General features: G+C 39.3%; 1 protein-coding gene across 1 annotated transcript in view; it reads right to left on the reverse strand.

Annotated features, from left to right (window-relative positions):
- Positions 1-14,690, reverse strand: part of LOC124721224 (tyrosine-protein phosphatase 69D) — a 459,889-nt gene that overhangs the window by 303,810 nt on the left and 141,389 nt on the right. The window contains exon 9 of the mRNA XM_047246080.1: positions 8,102-8,177. Coding sequence (XP_047102036.1) covers positions 8,102-8,177 — 76 coding nt within the window. The remainder of the gene's footprint in view (positions 1-8,101; positions 8,178-14,690) is intronic.

Below are 14,690 nucleotides of genomic sequence, written 5' to 3' on the forward strand. Positions count from 1 at the left end.
TGAGGAATAGCAAGTAAGTGGGTGCAAAAGGTACAGATGCTGTTTGTTGAGGGTAAATTCTTGGTAAAACAACTGTCCAAGATGAAACACATACAAAAGTGTGCCTCAGGGTAGTGGATTGGGTCCAATTCTGTTCTTAATATACATAATGACTTTCTTGGCAGTATAAAATATAAAGAAAATGTATTTGCTGATGATAACCACATTGTCGCTGATAACAAACCAGAACCCCTATGAGAGAAAGCAAATAAAACCATCAGGAATGTTTATGATTGGTCAGTATGTAATAAATTAACATTGAACATAAAGAAAACAAACTGTATGCACATCAGCATACAGTGAATAAACAACTTGGTCATATCAAGTATAAATGATAAATTTATAGATTGTGTAACAAAAAAAGTTTTTAGGGATGCACGTTGATTGTTAGTTGACACGTAATATGCACGCCAAGATACTGGAAAAAAGAATGCCATCAGCATGTTACGCTCCTACAGTTGTAACAGGCGATGTTTTGTGGTGACATACTACTCCTACGTATACTAAATTCTTGGCTAGGGGATTATTTTCTAGAGATCAAAGGTGTAAAACATGGACACAGTTGTCAAACTGCAGAAAAGGGCCATAAGAACAATAGCCGTTGGGTTCGTTGTAAAGAACTATTTTTTTTTAAAAAACCTGCTCATCCTTACTGCACCAAGTGGATACGTCTATTAATCTGTTGTGCATATCAGGGTAAACATGACTAGGTACTTCACTAATAGTTCTATACACAATTATGGAACAACAGCCACTTTTGACTTACATTTACTGAGGTGAAAACAAACAAAAAACTAAGAACAGCATTTTCTACAAGGGAATAAAATTGTAGAATAAAGTGCCCAAGATGATGAATAATATTCCTAAAATACATCTATTTGAAAAGGTGGCTAATACATACTTCAAAATTAAAATATACTACACAAAAATTACTTAGAGGACTCCAAGTAGTGGTTAGTAACAGAAGGAGAAAATTACAATATCCTGTTACATTACAGGACAATGTAATGCTTTTACAAGCACATGTTCCAAGATCTATAGTACATGATAGTAGTGTTTAGCCATTCTCCTTAATTCAACATCTAAGTTATCGGGGAAGATACTGATTCAGTTTTCCAGACAGACAGAAGGAAGAACCTGGAGACATCTACGTTCACGGCCCTGGAGTCACCAGTGGGCATTAATATTGTGTCACATGCAAAACTATGTTTTTATAATAAGATATTTGGTGCCAATTGTGTATGATCAATAGGACATTGTACAACAGAGACCACGAGAAGCTCGTAGTTACAGAACCTGAGGAAGAGCCACCCCAAAATGATAATTAAAACATTTTTCTCAGTAATGTACTACAAAATTTAAATTATCAGGATGCATTTCAAATATTTGTCACATAAATAAAGGCAGTCAATGTTTTTGGAACTTCTGATATCAAGTGATGTTTCTCAAACAAGTAGTAGATAGTCTTAACTCTGCATCTTGAAGTGCTGGTTAGCTGTATGTGGTAGGGGCTTGGGAGCATGACCTCCTGCAAGCCCAAATGGGAGAGCATGAGGGAGTCCTATTTCACATTCCACTGCTTACACCAAATGGGAATGGACAGTTGCTGAAACTTGTTATCGAACCTCTGTCTCTGAATATCCCTATTATGCTTTGAGCGTCATTAATTGACATTTAGTATTCGTATTATTTTGATAATGTTTTAGAGTTGGCTCTGGCAATTCTATCCACTGTAGGAATCAGTTTGTAAGTGTATTGCTAGTGTGCACTAGATTACGGTAATAAAAGTGCCACAACCTAAGTGAGAGTTTCACAAATGAGCAGAGGAAATATACGCACAAAAAATGTCCCATTACCATTATTAGCAAGTTTCTTTTTGTGAGTGTCGAGTGCCTGAGTTACAGTGAATACTATTTCACTGCAAATAACTGGGACATACCATGAGCCTCAAAGCAACACAATATGAATTGAGTGTGCAATTTGTTACACAACAATCTGGAACATGAGCTTGAAAACAAACTGTTGAATTGCCCAAATTTTAATGGAATTACCACAGACCATTTTGCATTGCAGAAGGGGTGATGGGCTGATTTCATCTATAAACAAAAGAATGATGGTGAGCAAAACAGGGATTAATATGCAATAACAAGCAATTCCATTGTTGTAACTGCCTATTTAGCCTACAATATGACGTGCTTAAAAATGGTGGTAACATGTTTTCCCATTGACATCATATTTTCTGTCACTTTACACAACAAACCTTAATAAAAATGACTTTTCTTGGAGAAATCTTTAATATGATGTCCCACTTATACTACATATTTTTGTAATACACAATTATGAATACAACAGCCAATAAATACAGTACGCTAGCTTTGCAAGCAGTTAAATCAACATGGTGGCTGCTCGAATGGGTTATTTCAGCAAACAACAACACAAGACCCATGACATCATGGAAACATCACTGTTTCATCTCATCTCACAAACTCAAACACCGCAGAATGAACACATACAAAATATTAAAAGCCTCAATTTTAGAACTGAAAACATGAAAAACATGTTAAATATGCAGCAAAGCCAATATACATTGCATTAAAGATATCTCCGAAACGCATCTTATAGTATGATTTGTTGTGATACAAGTGTCGGGAAATATGATGATGTCAGATACATATGCTACCTATAGATCTTATCTTGGAGTTTGTGTTTGGTGTTGAAACAGAAAGGGATAAAGTATGTAAGCTTTTGGTTTGAGTGTGATCAACATGTATACAGCCAGACAGGAGTTTGAGCCCTACTATTCCAAAATGTACACTATCTGATCACTTTTCTATACCTCACCATGTCAACTGTTGGCAATGTGACTGTGAAGTGAAAATGACAAGGAACAACACAGCAGACCAGGCAAATCTCGTGTACTGATAGATAGGTACTGTCCAGCATTGCATATGACGATTGTAAAAAAAGTAGCATTAAATCAACAGAAGGAATCACTTGCGAATTCCAAGTGCTACTAGAAGTCAGGTAGCACAATGACCATGCATAGGGAGTTTAAAAGAAAGGGATACAATGGTTAAGCAGCCCCTTGTAGGCCACACATTTCTGTAGTCAATGCTAAGCAACGGTTGAGGTAGTGTACAAAGTGACACTGCTGGACAGTGGATGACTAAAAATGAGTCATTTGGAGTGATATTTCATGCTAAACCATATGGTATCCAGATGGAAAGGTTTGGATTTGGACATTGTGTGTAGTGCCAACAGTGTGGTACAGAGGAAGTGATGTTAGCATATGTGGGTGTTCTTCATGTTTAGGGTGTGGTCCCCTTATTGCACTTACGAAGGACGACTGATTATATTGGCATGACGATGTATCCTGACATAAAGCAGTGTCAGTGAGGCAATGGATGGTATCATTACTGAAATGGACTAGCCTGCTCAGAGTCCTGACCTAAACCAAATGGAATACCTTTGGTACGAGTTAGAACGATTACTTCATTCTAGGCCCCAGCGTGTAACATAGTTACTTTCTCTGGTTTCTTGAGGAAGAATGGACTATGATTCCTTCACAAACATTCAGAAACATCTTTAAATGTGTCACCAGCAGAGTTCAAATCATCATATAGGCAAAGAGTAGGCACTAATAGGTGTCCAGATCCCTTTGAACAGATAGTGTAAGCCCAATACCAAAATTATTGTATTACTACGCTCAGTTCCTTCATGGCTGGTGTGTGTTAAAAGTGATTATTGGTATAATCTATGTAAGTTCATATTTCTCTAATATTTCTGTCACAGTCATTACGAGAAATGTACTTGGGAGGTTCCTTCTTCTGGACTGTTACATTACGTACATCACATTTCTTGTAGTATCTGGCACTGAAGATTACTGAGCTATCCGAACAGTTCGTCTCTGAATCTCCCTCCCCCCTTCCCATTAATCAGATTAAGCAAGTTAATAAGTTGGGGGGGGGGGGGGGGGGGGTGTTTAAATGATCTTATTTTCATCTCTTAGAGGAACATTATTCTAAATGTAAAAATTTGCTCAGGATTGAGGATTAATCATGAATTTGCAGTGCTAAAAAGTCCACAGAGATTTAAAGACAGTTTCTTCTTCAACTGCTTGATGCAATTTTGCTCATCCATTCTGATAGTTACCATGTCGCTTTCAGAACACATCCATAGCTCAGTGTTGTGCCTGGCGGTCTAGCGATAAAGCATGTGATGGAAACTGAAAGGTTGCAGGATCAAACCCTGGTTGGAGCAAGGATTTTTCAGTCTGCCTTTAACCTAGCATTCATCTTCCAACAATATGGAGATCTGTCAGAAACGACATGTGGTTCAAATTCCACATTAGGTCCCCTTTTCCCAGTTGGGTAACTGGGGCAGATTAGGAACAAGCAAGTCACCGAAGTGCTGTACAATTGCAAGACTTGCACAAGGCCATTAAGCCACACAAAATTATTATGGCAGTTCAGTGTTTCTTCATTGCTACACGTCAATAATACCCACTGTACTACATGTATTCTTCTCTCTAACAAATAAATTAACACATTTTATTTTAGTTAAGTGTATATTTCTGGCTCAAACATCACTGGTTACTTCCTGTATGTGTGCATATTATACTGCTTCATTGGGTGTGAGGGACAAAAGCCATATATTATTCAAGGTGTATCAATATGCTACTAGTACATATAATGAACAAAATATACTGATCATTTGTGACATGGTTATCATGTGTAGTTCATTGTGAACTATGTTAAAAACTCTTTAACTTTACTTTTATTGTATGATCAGATTATTTGCTAGCTTCATGAACAATTTTTCACCAGACTAATTGTGTGTTCAATCAATAAAGGGGAACAGATTGCATATTTCTATTAAGTACACTATGTAAACAGCACATCTACTCGACGTGTTATGAAATTTGGCACTGCAATTCTTACATTTCTGTTAACTTCTTGTCCTTCACAAATGGATGACATAGCTCAGTCAATGCAGTTAGTAATATTTCATAACTTAAATGTAACTTTCGAAATCAGGCACCCATAACACATCCATAGACAGTTACATAGGTTCAAGATGTGCAGATGTGTATGGACCTAAACAGTTTATGTAAATGTACAAGAATGAGATGTTTTGTGTACAAATGCATAACTAAATCTTCATTACTATGGAAATCAAGGTGTATAAATATTTTTTTGTTTCTATATGAATAGTTGACAACAACACGAAGAATGACAGAATGCTTGAATCATTCCTTAGTCGACAGTTGTGGCCCAAAGGTGAATCATTACATGTGTGATTAAATGTACAAAAATCACTTTCTTTCCAATAAAATCTGTCACTGAACCGTGATTTCTTCCTAATCATGTCACTATCATTTTCAGAATCAGATGAACTATCAATTACATTTCTTGTTTACCGTAGCATCACATCTTCTGACGTAGAAAGCTTAAGATAGTTGCTTTCAGAATTGATGGAGGAGCTTATCACTTACAATGTCATCGAATAAATCAGCCTCACTGTTGCTCTTCATACAACAACTTCCTCAGTAGAACATCTGATAAGAAAAACAGTGTGGTGCAAATCCTGATGAACAGTGATACTTATGTACATTGAATGCAGCAAAACAAAACAACAATAAAGTACCCAAGCACAACTGAGCAGCCAAAACTGTGAAAAGATAGTGATTTATGGGGCAGAAAATCTGATGTACGCTTAAACCTGTCAACAACACGCAGGTACCAGAGTGGTGGTATGGGTATGTTTGGTATTAATGTTCAGTGGATGGCAAGGAGACTCAAGTTAACTTTTCGGTAACACTAGAGGAAAACCCAGAGGCCACACTCTCATCAATAGCACCTTGGGGGAGCAAAGGAGCATGACTCGTTAACTCGACAACAGCAGTCAAATGGTTAACAAGACCAGCTTCACTCAATAGCTCCCAAGTCCTAAAAAACCAGAGGTATTCTCAGTGACATACAATAACCAAGAGACAGAGGGAGTAGATACTCCTTAGTTCCTGTGGTTCCACCTTCACTGTTAACTATATAGGGAATAAGACGTACTCCAGACTGTTGAGAGATTAAGCTTAACTGCTTGCTCATTAAAAACACTTTCTCACATTGGGGTGGAATCAGATACAAAAGCAGCCTACTGCTCTTATTTCCACTGTGTATAATTTCATGTCTAAAGGAAAACAGTAGCTGCAGTAGGTTCACTCTCTCTATTCAGTTGATGATATTTTAAATGCGAGTTAATCAGACAAATTAACAAGACAATCAGCGTGTTTCTGAACTGTTACCGTAAGTGCTGTGTGTATAAGCTCATTACCTTTTAAGGATTACACTGGTTTGCATATGTCATTACTGTATATATGATAAGTCAGGAAACATGGAAGCAGTTTTGGTTTCACTGTCTAAATCCTTCATCTACATTTACATGGATACTCTGCAAATTACACTTAAGTGCCTGGCAGAGAGTTCACTGAACCACCTTCACAATAATTCTCGGTTATTCCACTCTCGAACAGCATGCGAAAAAATGAGCACCTATATCCTTGTGTGTGAGCTCTGATTGGCCTTATTGTATTATGACAATCTTTAGATCAGCATCAACAAAATATTTTCACATTCAGAGGAGAAAGTTGGTGATGAAACTTTGTGAGAAGATCCTGCCAAAACAAGAAATGCCTTTGTTTTAATGATGTCCACGCCAAATCCTGCATCGTGTCCATGATACTCTCCCTTTTTCTCCATAATACAAAACATGCTGCTCTTCTTCGAACTTTCTTGATATACTCCATTAATGTTATCTGTTAAGGACGGGCATAGTGTGGGCAGTCTAGTAGATCTGCTGCGTCCTCTACACCAATAAAATGTGGTCTTTGGTTCATTTCCCCATAACATTTTGTGTGTGTTCCTTCCAATTTAAGTTGTTCATAACTGTAATTCCTACGTATTTAGTTGAATTTACGGCCTTTAGATTTGATTGATTTATCACGTAACTGAAGTTTAATGGATTCCTTTCGCACTTATGTGGATGACCTCACACTTTTCATTATTTAGGGTTAATTGTCAATTTTCACAGAATACAGATATCTTATCTAAACCATTTTGTGATTGGTTTTTATCTTCTGATGACTTCCTTAGGCGATAAACGATAGCATCATCCTTATGGGTCTCGTGACCCCTGTAATGATAAAATGCGAAGAGATGTAACCATTGTCCTAGTCGAAAGAAGGACTCACATGTTCTGTTGAGGTTGACCATAATACCTTTCCAAAATTAAAAGCCATTTTCAAATATAAAACAAAATGAATTTAAGTCCATTTACTCAATAACAAAATACTGCCCAACTGCTTCAATTTTTATCTAGATATTTAAACCATACACAACTTGCTCCACTCCTTGAGAAAAAGAAAATTTACAACACTTCAAACTAGCAACAACAACATGATGAAAGTTCTTAAATTCATGTTATCTTTAAGACATCAAAGTTCTTGATGCCAGCTCCTTGTGACACAAACAAGTAATTCAAGCAAACAAAATCTATCTGTACATAACAATGAGGTATATGAAAATAATTGTCTCTCACGAATTCCCTCATTGCTTTAGCCCACGAGTTCATATTTAAACCCACTATCTTCCATCAACTCATGCTTACTGAATGTCACATCTATTCTTAGAGTTGGTAAAGTTTATGTGAAACTGAATCCATATGTAAACTAGACAGCATCAGCTGACTGTATGGACATTTAGTGGCAATGGGCTATTGTATTCAGTGATGTATCTATGAGATAACAAATCTAATGAAAGATTTCTATGGTTTAAACATCCTACACCATAGTAGGTAATATGAGGAAAGTATGCTTAGCAGTAAATACTGTAAAATTTTATTTACTTGCAACTGTAAAGTATTTTCACTTGGTTTTTATTCCAGGTGTGATTATTAAGTCTCTTACACAAGAGCATTAATGACTTTGCAATCACAGTTATATGCTACTCAAGCATCTACATGAAGTGCAAGCAAAATGTTTTGAACATTTTCTTCAGTCTGCTGTTACCTCCATCCAGTGTCTTTCCATAGACTTCATTGGACCAGTTTCCACACTGCTTTGTATATTCACTACATGCGGACATCTGTAACAATTCATGCAAATATTTATGACGGCAACAAGGAAAAGTAATAACGAAATAGTAAAGGACACATTTATTATTGGGGAATCTTAAGACCATCATTTAGTAACATGATGGAATGGTTGTATGGTGCAGCTCAAAACTACGACCATTCCATTTTTTTTTTCTCAATGAACTGTTACTAAAAAAAAAAAAAAACCCCCTCTCAACTTACCGATACCATTACTCTTTTTATATTTTGCCCAGTCTGTCTGCATAAATATCACCATTAATATGCACGTGTCACTACAGCCACTGTCTCCTAAAATTTTTATCTTGTAATGCCTTTTTCCAAACCGAAGGAGTACCTACAAGAGTCTCTGGCATTATCATCCTACCCCTAAATTTGGTGATATTTTTCACCAAGTCCTGCTGTTTACTGCTCCATTAATTTTGCCGTCCTAAGTTTTTTCCATTAATGTAATTTCAGCTTCATTTTATTTTACCAAACAAGGTAGTCCAACAGCTTGTAAGCCATATGATGATCATTGCCTCAGTGACACAAAAAACTTTAGCAGCAATGACTGTACTAAGCTAGCTTAAGGAGAGTGATTAAAAACGAAAATAAACTCTGTATAACACCTGAAATTATTAATTCAGTTAATCAAATTAAATCTATATCGGCAATAGTTAAAACAGAAACCTGGGAACTGTTAAGGAATGTGAGGACTTTGCTATTAAAGAAAACAGGCAAATAATAAATGATAGCAGGCAGGTAGCCAACATACACTAATGGTCGTTAAAATTTCAAAACCATGAGAGATAGCAAATAATAAAATTTTACATACTGTGCTTACACAGAATAGTAGGAAAAACATACGATTAAATTTGTAAGCGATATAGGGGTAAACAGAGTGCAAAATTTAGTGCACTGAGAGGACACCTAACCTCTGGCAGCAACAATGGCTCCAATCTGGCTGGGCATTGAGTCAAACTACACTTGGATGATTGAGACAGGTACATCATTTGATGCTGCTTTAACTCTAGGCCAGAGATCATCAATCATAGTGGCTGTGGCTGGAGGGCAAGGGCATACCAGTCTCTCGACAATCTATAACTGGATATTTTAGGTGAGAGATCTGTAGAACATGCTGGCCACAGTAACAGCTGAATACACTCAGGACTGAGACAGATCCAGACACCACTAGCAACATGCAGTCTTACATTATCTTGTTAAAAGATAACTCAGCAATAGGCCACAGCCACCCAACTTAACACATCAGAAAGGTAACAAATGCTATTAAGATTACTAGTAACTGAGTCTCCACAGACACGTACATCCATTGTCACGCTGTATGCAAGACTGGGACTCTTCTGAAAGGATGACATTGTGTCACTTCAGTGTTCAGTATGGTCGCTGGGTGCATTGACAGCACGGCTCTCCGTGGCGCTACATCAAGAGAAGCTCCATCCTGACAATCTGCAGTGATATAGAAGTTGTTGCCCTGTCCATGTGGATTCTTATCTTGCTGCAAATGAGCCAGTTTCCTCACTCAAGGTATGTGATGTGGCTCCATTATCTTGCACATCCAAATGAACACTGATATTATCTTCACTCATGATGGACACGATTTCAGAGATCGTACGTCCATACAGTTTGCAGGCCCACTTATAGAGGCCACCTGGGTTGGCCCCCTGGCGCACTCTGGTGAGCCGCCAAAGAAAAAGTATTATTTAAGTGATCACAAACGAGTGCTCGGCTCATTGTATAATCTGTATTATTGTTGTCCACTCAGTGTGTTCAGTGCTATGAACAACCTGTGCTTCATTGTGTCTTACATGTTGCTCTGTTAAGTACTATGTTCCACAAATTGTGTTTGTTCTTCCTATAGCAAACCCGGCGACAAGTGAGGGTTACGTTTTCTCCACGTGTTAGTATCAGTGCTCAGTCACCTGACAAACATTCTGATTGCCCAGCAGCAAGCTTTTACAGAATAACAGCAGGTTCTTGCCACTGCTCTCAATCAAGTGTCGTATGTGTGTTTGCAGCAGGTTACTCTCCCATCAGTGCAACCAACGCCCTTTCTAGTATATGATGAATCGGCTGAAGTCTGGGACTCCTACAGATTAGATTAGATTAATACTAGTTCCATGGATCATGAATACGATATTTCGTAATGAAATGTTATGCCAACATTTGCAGGTTTTTTGTGTGGGTGATGCAAACCTTTGTAGGTCTTTCTTTCTTTCCTTCCTGGCTTTCACCACGCATTTATCAGTTGTTGTGCCAACTTGTGCCTTTGCAAGAATCGGCCAGAGTATCATTTGATGAAATGTGCAACCTTCTCTCAACCTATTGCTGTGACAGAATGCATCTCACTGCAACACATGTAGAATTTTGCCATTGTCAGGAATACCCAAACCAATCTTACAAAACTTGGGCTGCAGAATTACATGGACTGAGCCATTGTCATGAATTTGTCACTAGTACCCATCACGAGTCCTATGCTGATCACACGGTGTGCAATGTTGTTATTTGTCTGGCCCCAGATAGGAAAGTCTGTAAAAAAGCATTTCAATGTGAGAATCGGACACTTGCAGATGTGCTCAATATAGCACAGTCCTTTGAAGCGTCACGGGCATCAGGCATTCAGATTGCTTCATAGGGGAGTTATTGGAAATTGCTCAGTCATCCCTTTGCAACAAGTGTCAAAAGAAAGACCACATTGCATCAGTGCGTACCTCCTCTTCAAACATGGTGGACACAGTAGTACTGGTGGACATAAACTGTATCTCTAGAATGACTGTCTCCCCTAACAAATTGTTTGTTGACTTGTGCGTGTTTAACAAACCACTAATAATGTAAGTGGACATAGGAGCAGCAGTAAATTTTGTTGGTTGGTTGGTTGACTGATTGATTTGGGGGAGGGGACCAAACTGTGAGGTTATCGGTCGCATTGGATTAGGGAATGATGGTGAAGGAAGTCACCCATGTCCTTTCAAAGGGATCATCCCAGCATTTGTCTGAAGCTGTTTAGGGAAATCCTGGAAAACCTAAATCAGGATGGCCAGATGCGGGTTTGAACCACTGTCTTCCCGAATGCGAGTCCAATGTGCTAACCACTATGTCACATCATTCAGTGGCAGTGACTTTAGTAAATACACAAATGTATACGACTTGGGTTCCCCTCTCCTCACACAGATTTCACGAAAGATGGTTAGCTACAATAAACAGCAGATTCTGATCTTAGGTCAGTTCTCCTCTCCTGTCTCATACTAATCTGTTATTCGCCCTCTCACCTTCCTTGTTGTGGATCATTCCCATACTGCAGACATGCTAGACTTTGATGTGTTTAACACTTTTGGTTTCTCCATTACCAAGAGGTAAATTTAGTATCAAATCACATTCTGTATTGGTAATTGGAGTCCCTCTGCATTGAGTTTTTGTCATTGTTTTCCTGTGGGCTCGGTAGTGCCACCAGTTTTCAGTTCCACTTTACGATTAAAGAATCCATCCACCCTTGTTTTTTTGGGGCATGGCACGTCTGTCGCACTGCGTGACTCTGCCAAAGCCGAATTAGACCATCTGATGCTACTCTATGTCATTCAGCCTATTTCTTCCAGTGAATGGGCTACACCACTGGTCGTCGTTAAGAAGCCGGTGGGTAAGCTTCGCCTCTGTGGCGACTTCAGTGTCATGATTAATGCATAATCAATGATAGATACATCCCCTTTGCCCCACCCTGATGAGTTGCTTGCAAAATTATAAGGCAGCCATTGCTTTGTCAGAAGTGTACCTTCAGCTCCCATTGGATGAGGCCATTAGGCATCTTCTCATTGCCAATATACCTTTCGGCCTGTACCAATATTGCTTGCCTTTTGGCATTGCTAGCGCACCCAAAAATTTTCAGCATTTTTTAGAACAGCTGACAGACTCTGTACTGGGCTGTATCAATTACCTCGACAATATCATTGTTTCTGGTTCTTCCACTGAAGACCACCAACCTTTGTTTTCTGTTTTGCATTCTGCAAGTCTAAAGTGCAATCCTATCAAATCTCAATTTTTTTCAGCCGTCAATTAAGTACCTAGGTTTTGAGGTTTCTTGCACAGGGGTCATGCTGTTGCATCACCATGCTGATGCAATTACGGCTTTTCCATGGTCTGTCTCTGTTAAGGAACTGCAAGCATTTCTATGTGAAGTTGCATTCTATCTTAAGTTTTTATCAGACGCATCCACTGTTGCTCAGCCCCTGCGTGCACTTTTGTGTGAAACTGTGCCTTTTTTCTGGTCCCCAGTTCATGATAGAGCATTTGCTTTGCTTAAATCTGAACTTAAATCTACCCCACATCTGGCCACTTTTCAGCCAAGTCAGTATCTAGTGTTGACTACAGATGCCTCTAAGCACGGTGTTGGTACACAAATATGCCAACAGGTCTGAATGACCCGCTGCTTACGCTTCTAAGACTAACTTCCACCCAGCAGCGGTATTCTCAGGCTGAAAAGGAGGCTTTAGCAACCGTGTTCATCCTCAAGAAATCTCGTCTTCTTGTATGGCTCTAAGTTCCATTTAATCACAGATCACAAGCCATTGGTTGCTCTTTTTAGCCCTTCAGCTTCCATGCTGGACAAGGCAGCGCATCATTTGCAGCGGGGGGCTCTCCTGGTCTCCCATTATCATTATTAGATCCATTACCAGCCGACAGCATAACACGTCAAAGCCTAATTTCCCCTTCCAATCACACCGGACTCTGCATTAGATCGGGATGAATTGTTTTGTTTCTATTTTGATATTCAGAACCAGAATGCGATCGATGGTTGTCCCTTCACTAGTGCCACGATAGCATCAGCTGTCATCACGGACCATGTACTTAGTTGGGTTCTCTCTTTTGTGCAGCACGGTTGGCTGGAAAAACCTGCCGGGCTGTGCTTTGGCTATCTCACATAATTATTTTTCCCTCCAGCACTATCTTTCTGTGATTCATGGGGTTCTTTTGCTAGCTACAGAGGACGCTGCTCCCAGAGTTTGTGATTCTTGCTTCCTTACACCATAATGTACTACGGCTTACGCATGTCGGTCATTGGGGAACCTCTCGGACCAAAGCTTTGGCCCGCCAGTATCTGTATTGGCTGGGTACTACGTTCAGCGAAGGTGGGCCCTCAGGTGTCTTTTTTTCCCCCTGGTCAATGCCAGGCACCCACGGGAGCATCTGCATGTTGATTTTGCTGGGTCCTTCAATCAATCAGTACTGATTCATTGTAGTGGACGACTCTTCCAAGTTTCCCTACACGGCGCATTATCCGTAGAAGTCCCGGCAGTTACTACATCCGCATGTCTAAGATTTTTGCAATTGAGGGACTTCCGTATACTGTGGTTACTGGTAATGGTCCCCAATTTGTTCCTTGAAAATTTGCATCTTTTTGTCAGGGTAGTGGTGTTAGTCATCTCACAGCTCCCCCATTTCATCCTGTCTAATGTCGAGGCTGAAAACACGGTTCAGATGTTTAAAACTCAGACGCAGAAGTATGTATCTGGCAGGTCCCCTGAAGCTGCTTTAGACTGTTTTTTGAGTTTGTACAGTTTCACTCCAGTGGGAGACAAGAGCCTGGTAGAGCTGCAACATGTACACCAACCACAGACCCTCCTCCACCTGCTGCATCCGACCCCATGTCCACTGGCATCACTGACTCCACGATGTTTCCAGCTGGGTGCACCTGTTTGGGCTCGTGGTTTCGGCTCCTGGCCAGACGGGATTCCTGGCATCATCAAGCGTCATCGGGCTCTGGTGAACCGTCGAAGAAACAGTATTATTTAAGTTATTGGAAATGTGTGCTCAGCATATTACGTTACATGTATTACTGTTGTCCAGTCAGTGTGTTTAATGTTACCCACAACCTGTTCTTTTTGTATTTTACGTACTGCTCTATAAAGTACTATGATCCATAAATTGTATTTGTTCTTGCTATAGCAAACACTGTTTCTGTCTTCTTGCGCACCAGCATGTGGGCCTGTTCAGATTCTGTACGGCATTGAGTATATCCCTCATAAACCCAAAGATACCGTACTTTGAAGAAGATCACAGAATTGTTGTTGCAAAATCATTGATTGATAAACAGCACTCACAATATACTGCAATCTTGCTGCTGTCAAAATCTGACATGCTGTTTTACATTTCCTTTCTTATACAGGGCACTCTATTGTCTTCTCACGAACCAACATTCAAATGTGATTTATAAATGAGAAAACCACTGTGTAATGTTTTCCTATATACAGAACGAACATACAATTACACGTAACTACTTTTGTTATTGTGCTGAAATGATAATCACTTGCATAACCAAGAATTAATTTCAAATTATTGTTTGTTTCATGCCACCTTCATGACATCGTAATTTTGATGGCCAGCTGTGCATTTAATGATCATTTCCTTGAGGCAGCTCAGGAAACCCTTGAAGCAGCTCAGGACACTTGCATGAAAAGTTCATGGGATAAAGCAATAAAATACTTGCAAGAAGCAATCTCGCTTAAAGAAAGGCA

This window comes from Schistocerca piceifrons, chromosome X (assembly GCF_021461385.2).
Source record: "Schistocerca piceifrons isolate TAMUIC-IGC-003096 chromosome X, iqSchPice1.1, whole genome shotgun sequence".
In the NCBI taxonomy this organism is placed as follows: Eukaryota; Metazoa; Arthropoda; class Insecta; order Orthoptera; family Acrididae; genus Schistocerca; species Schistocerca piceifrons.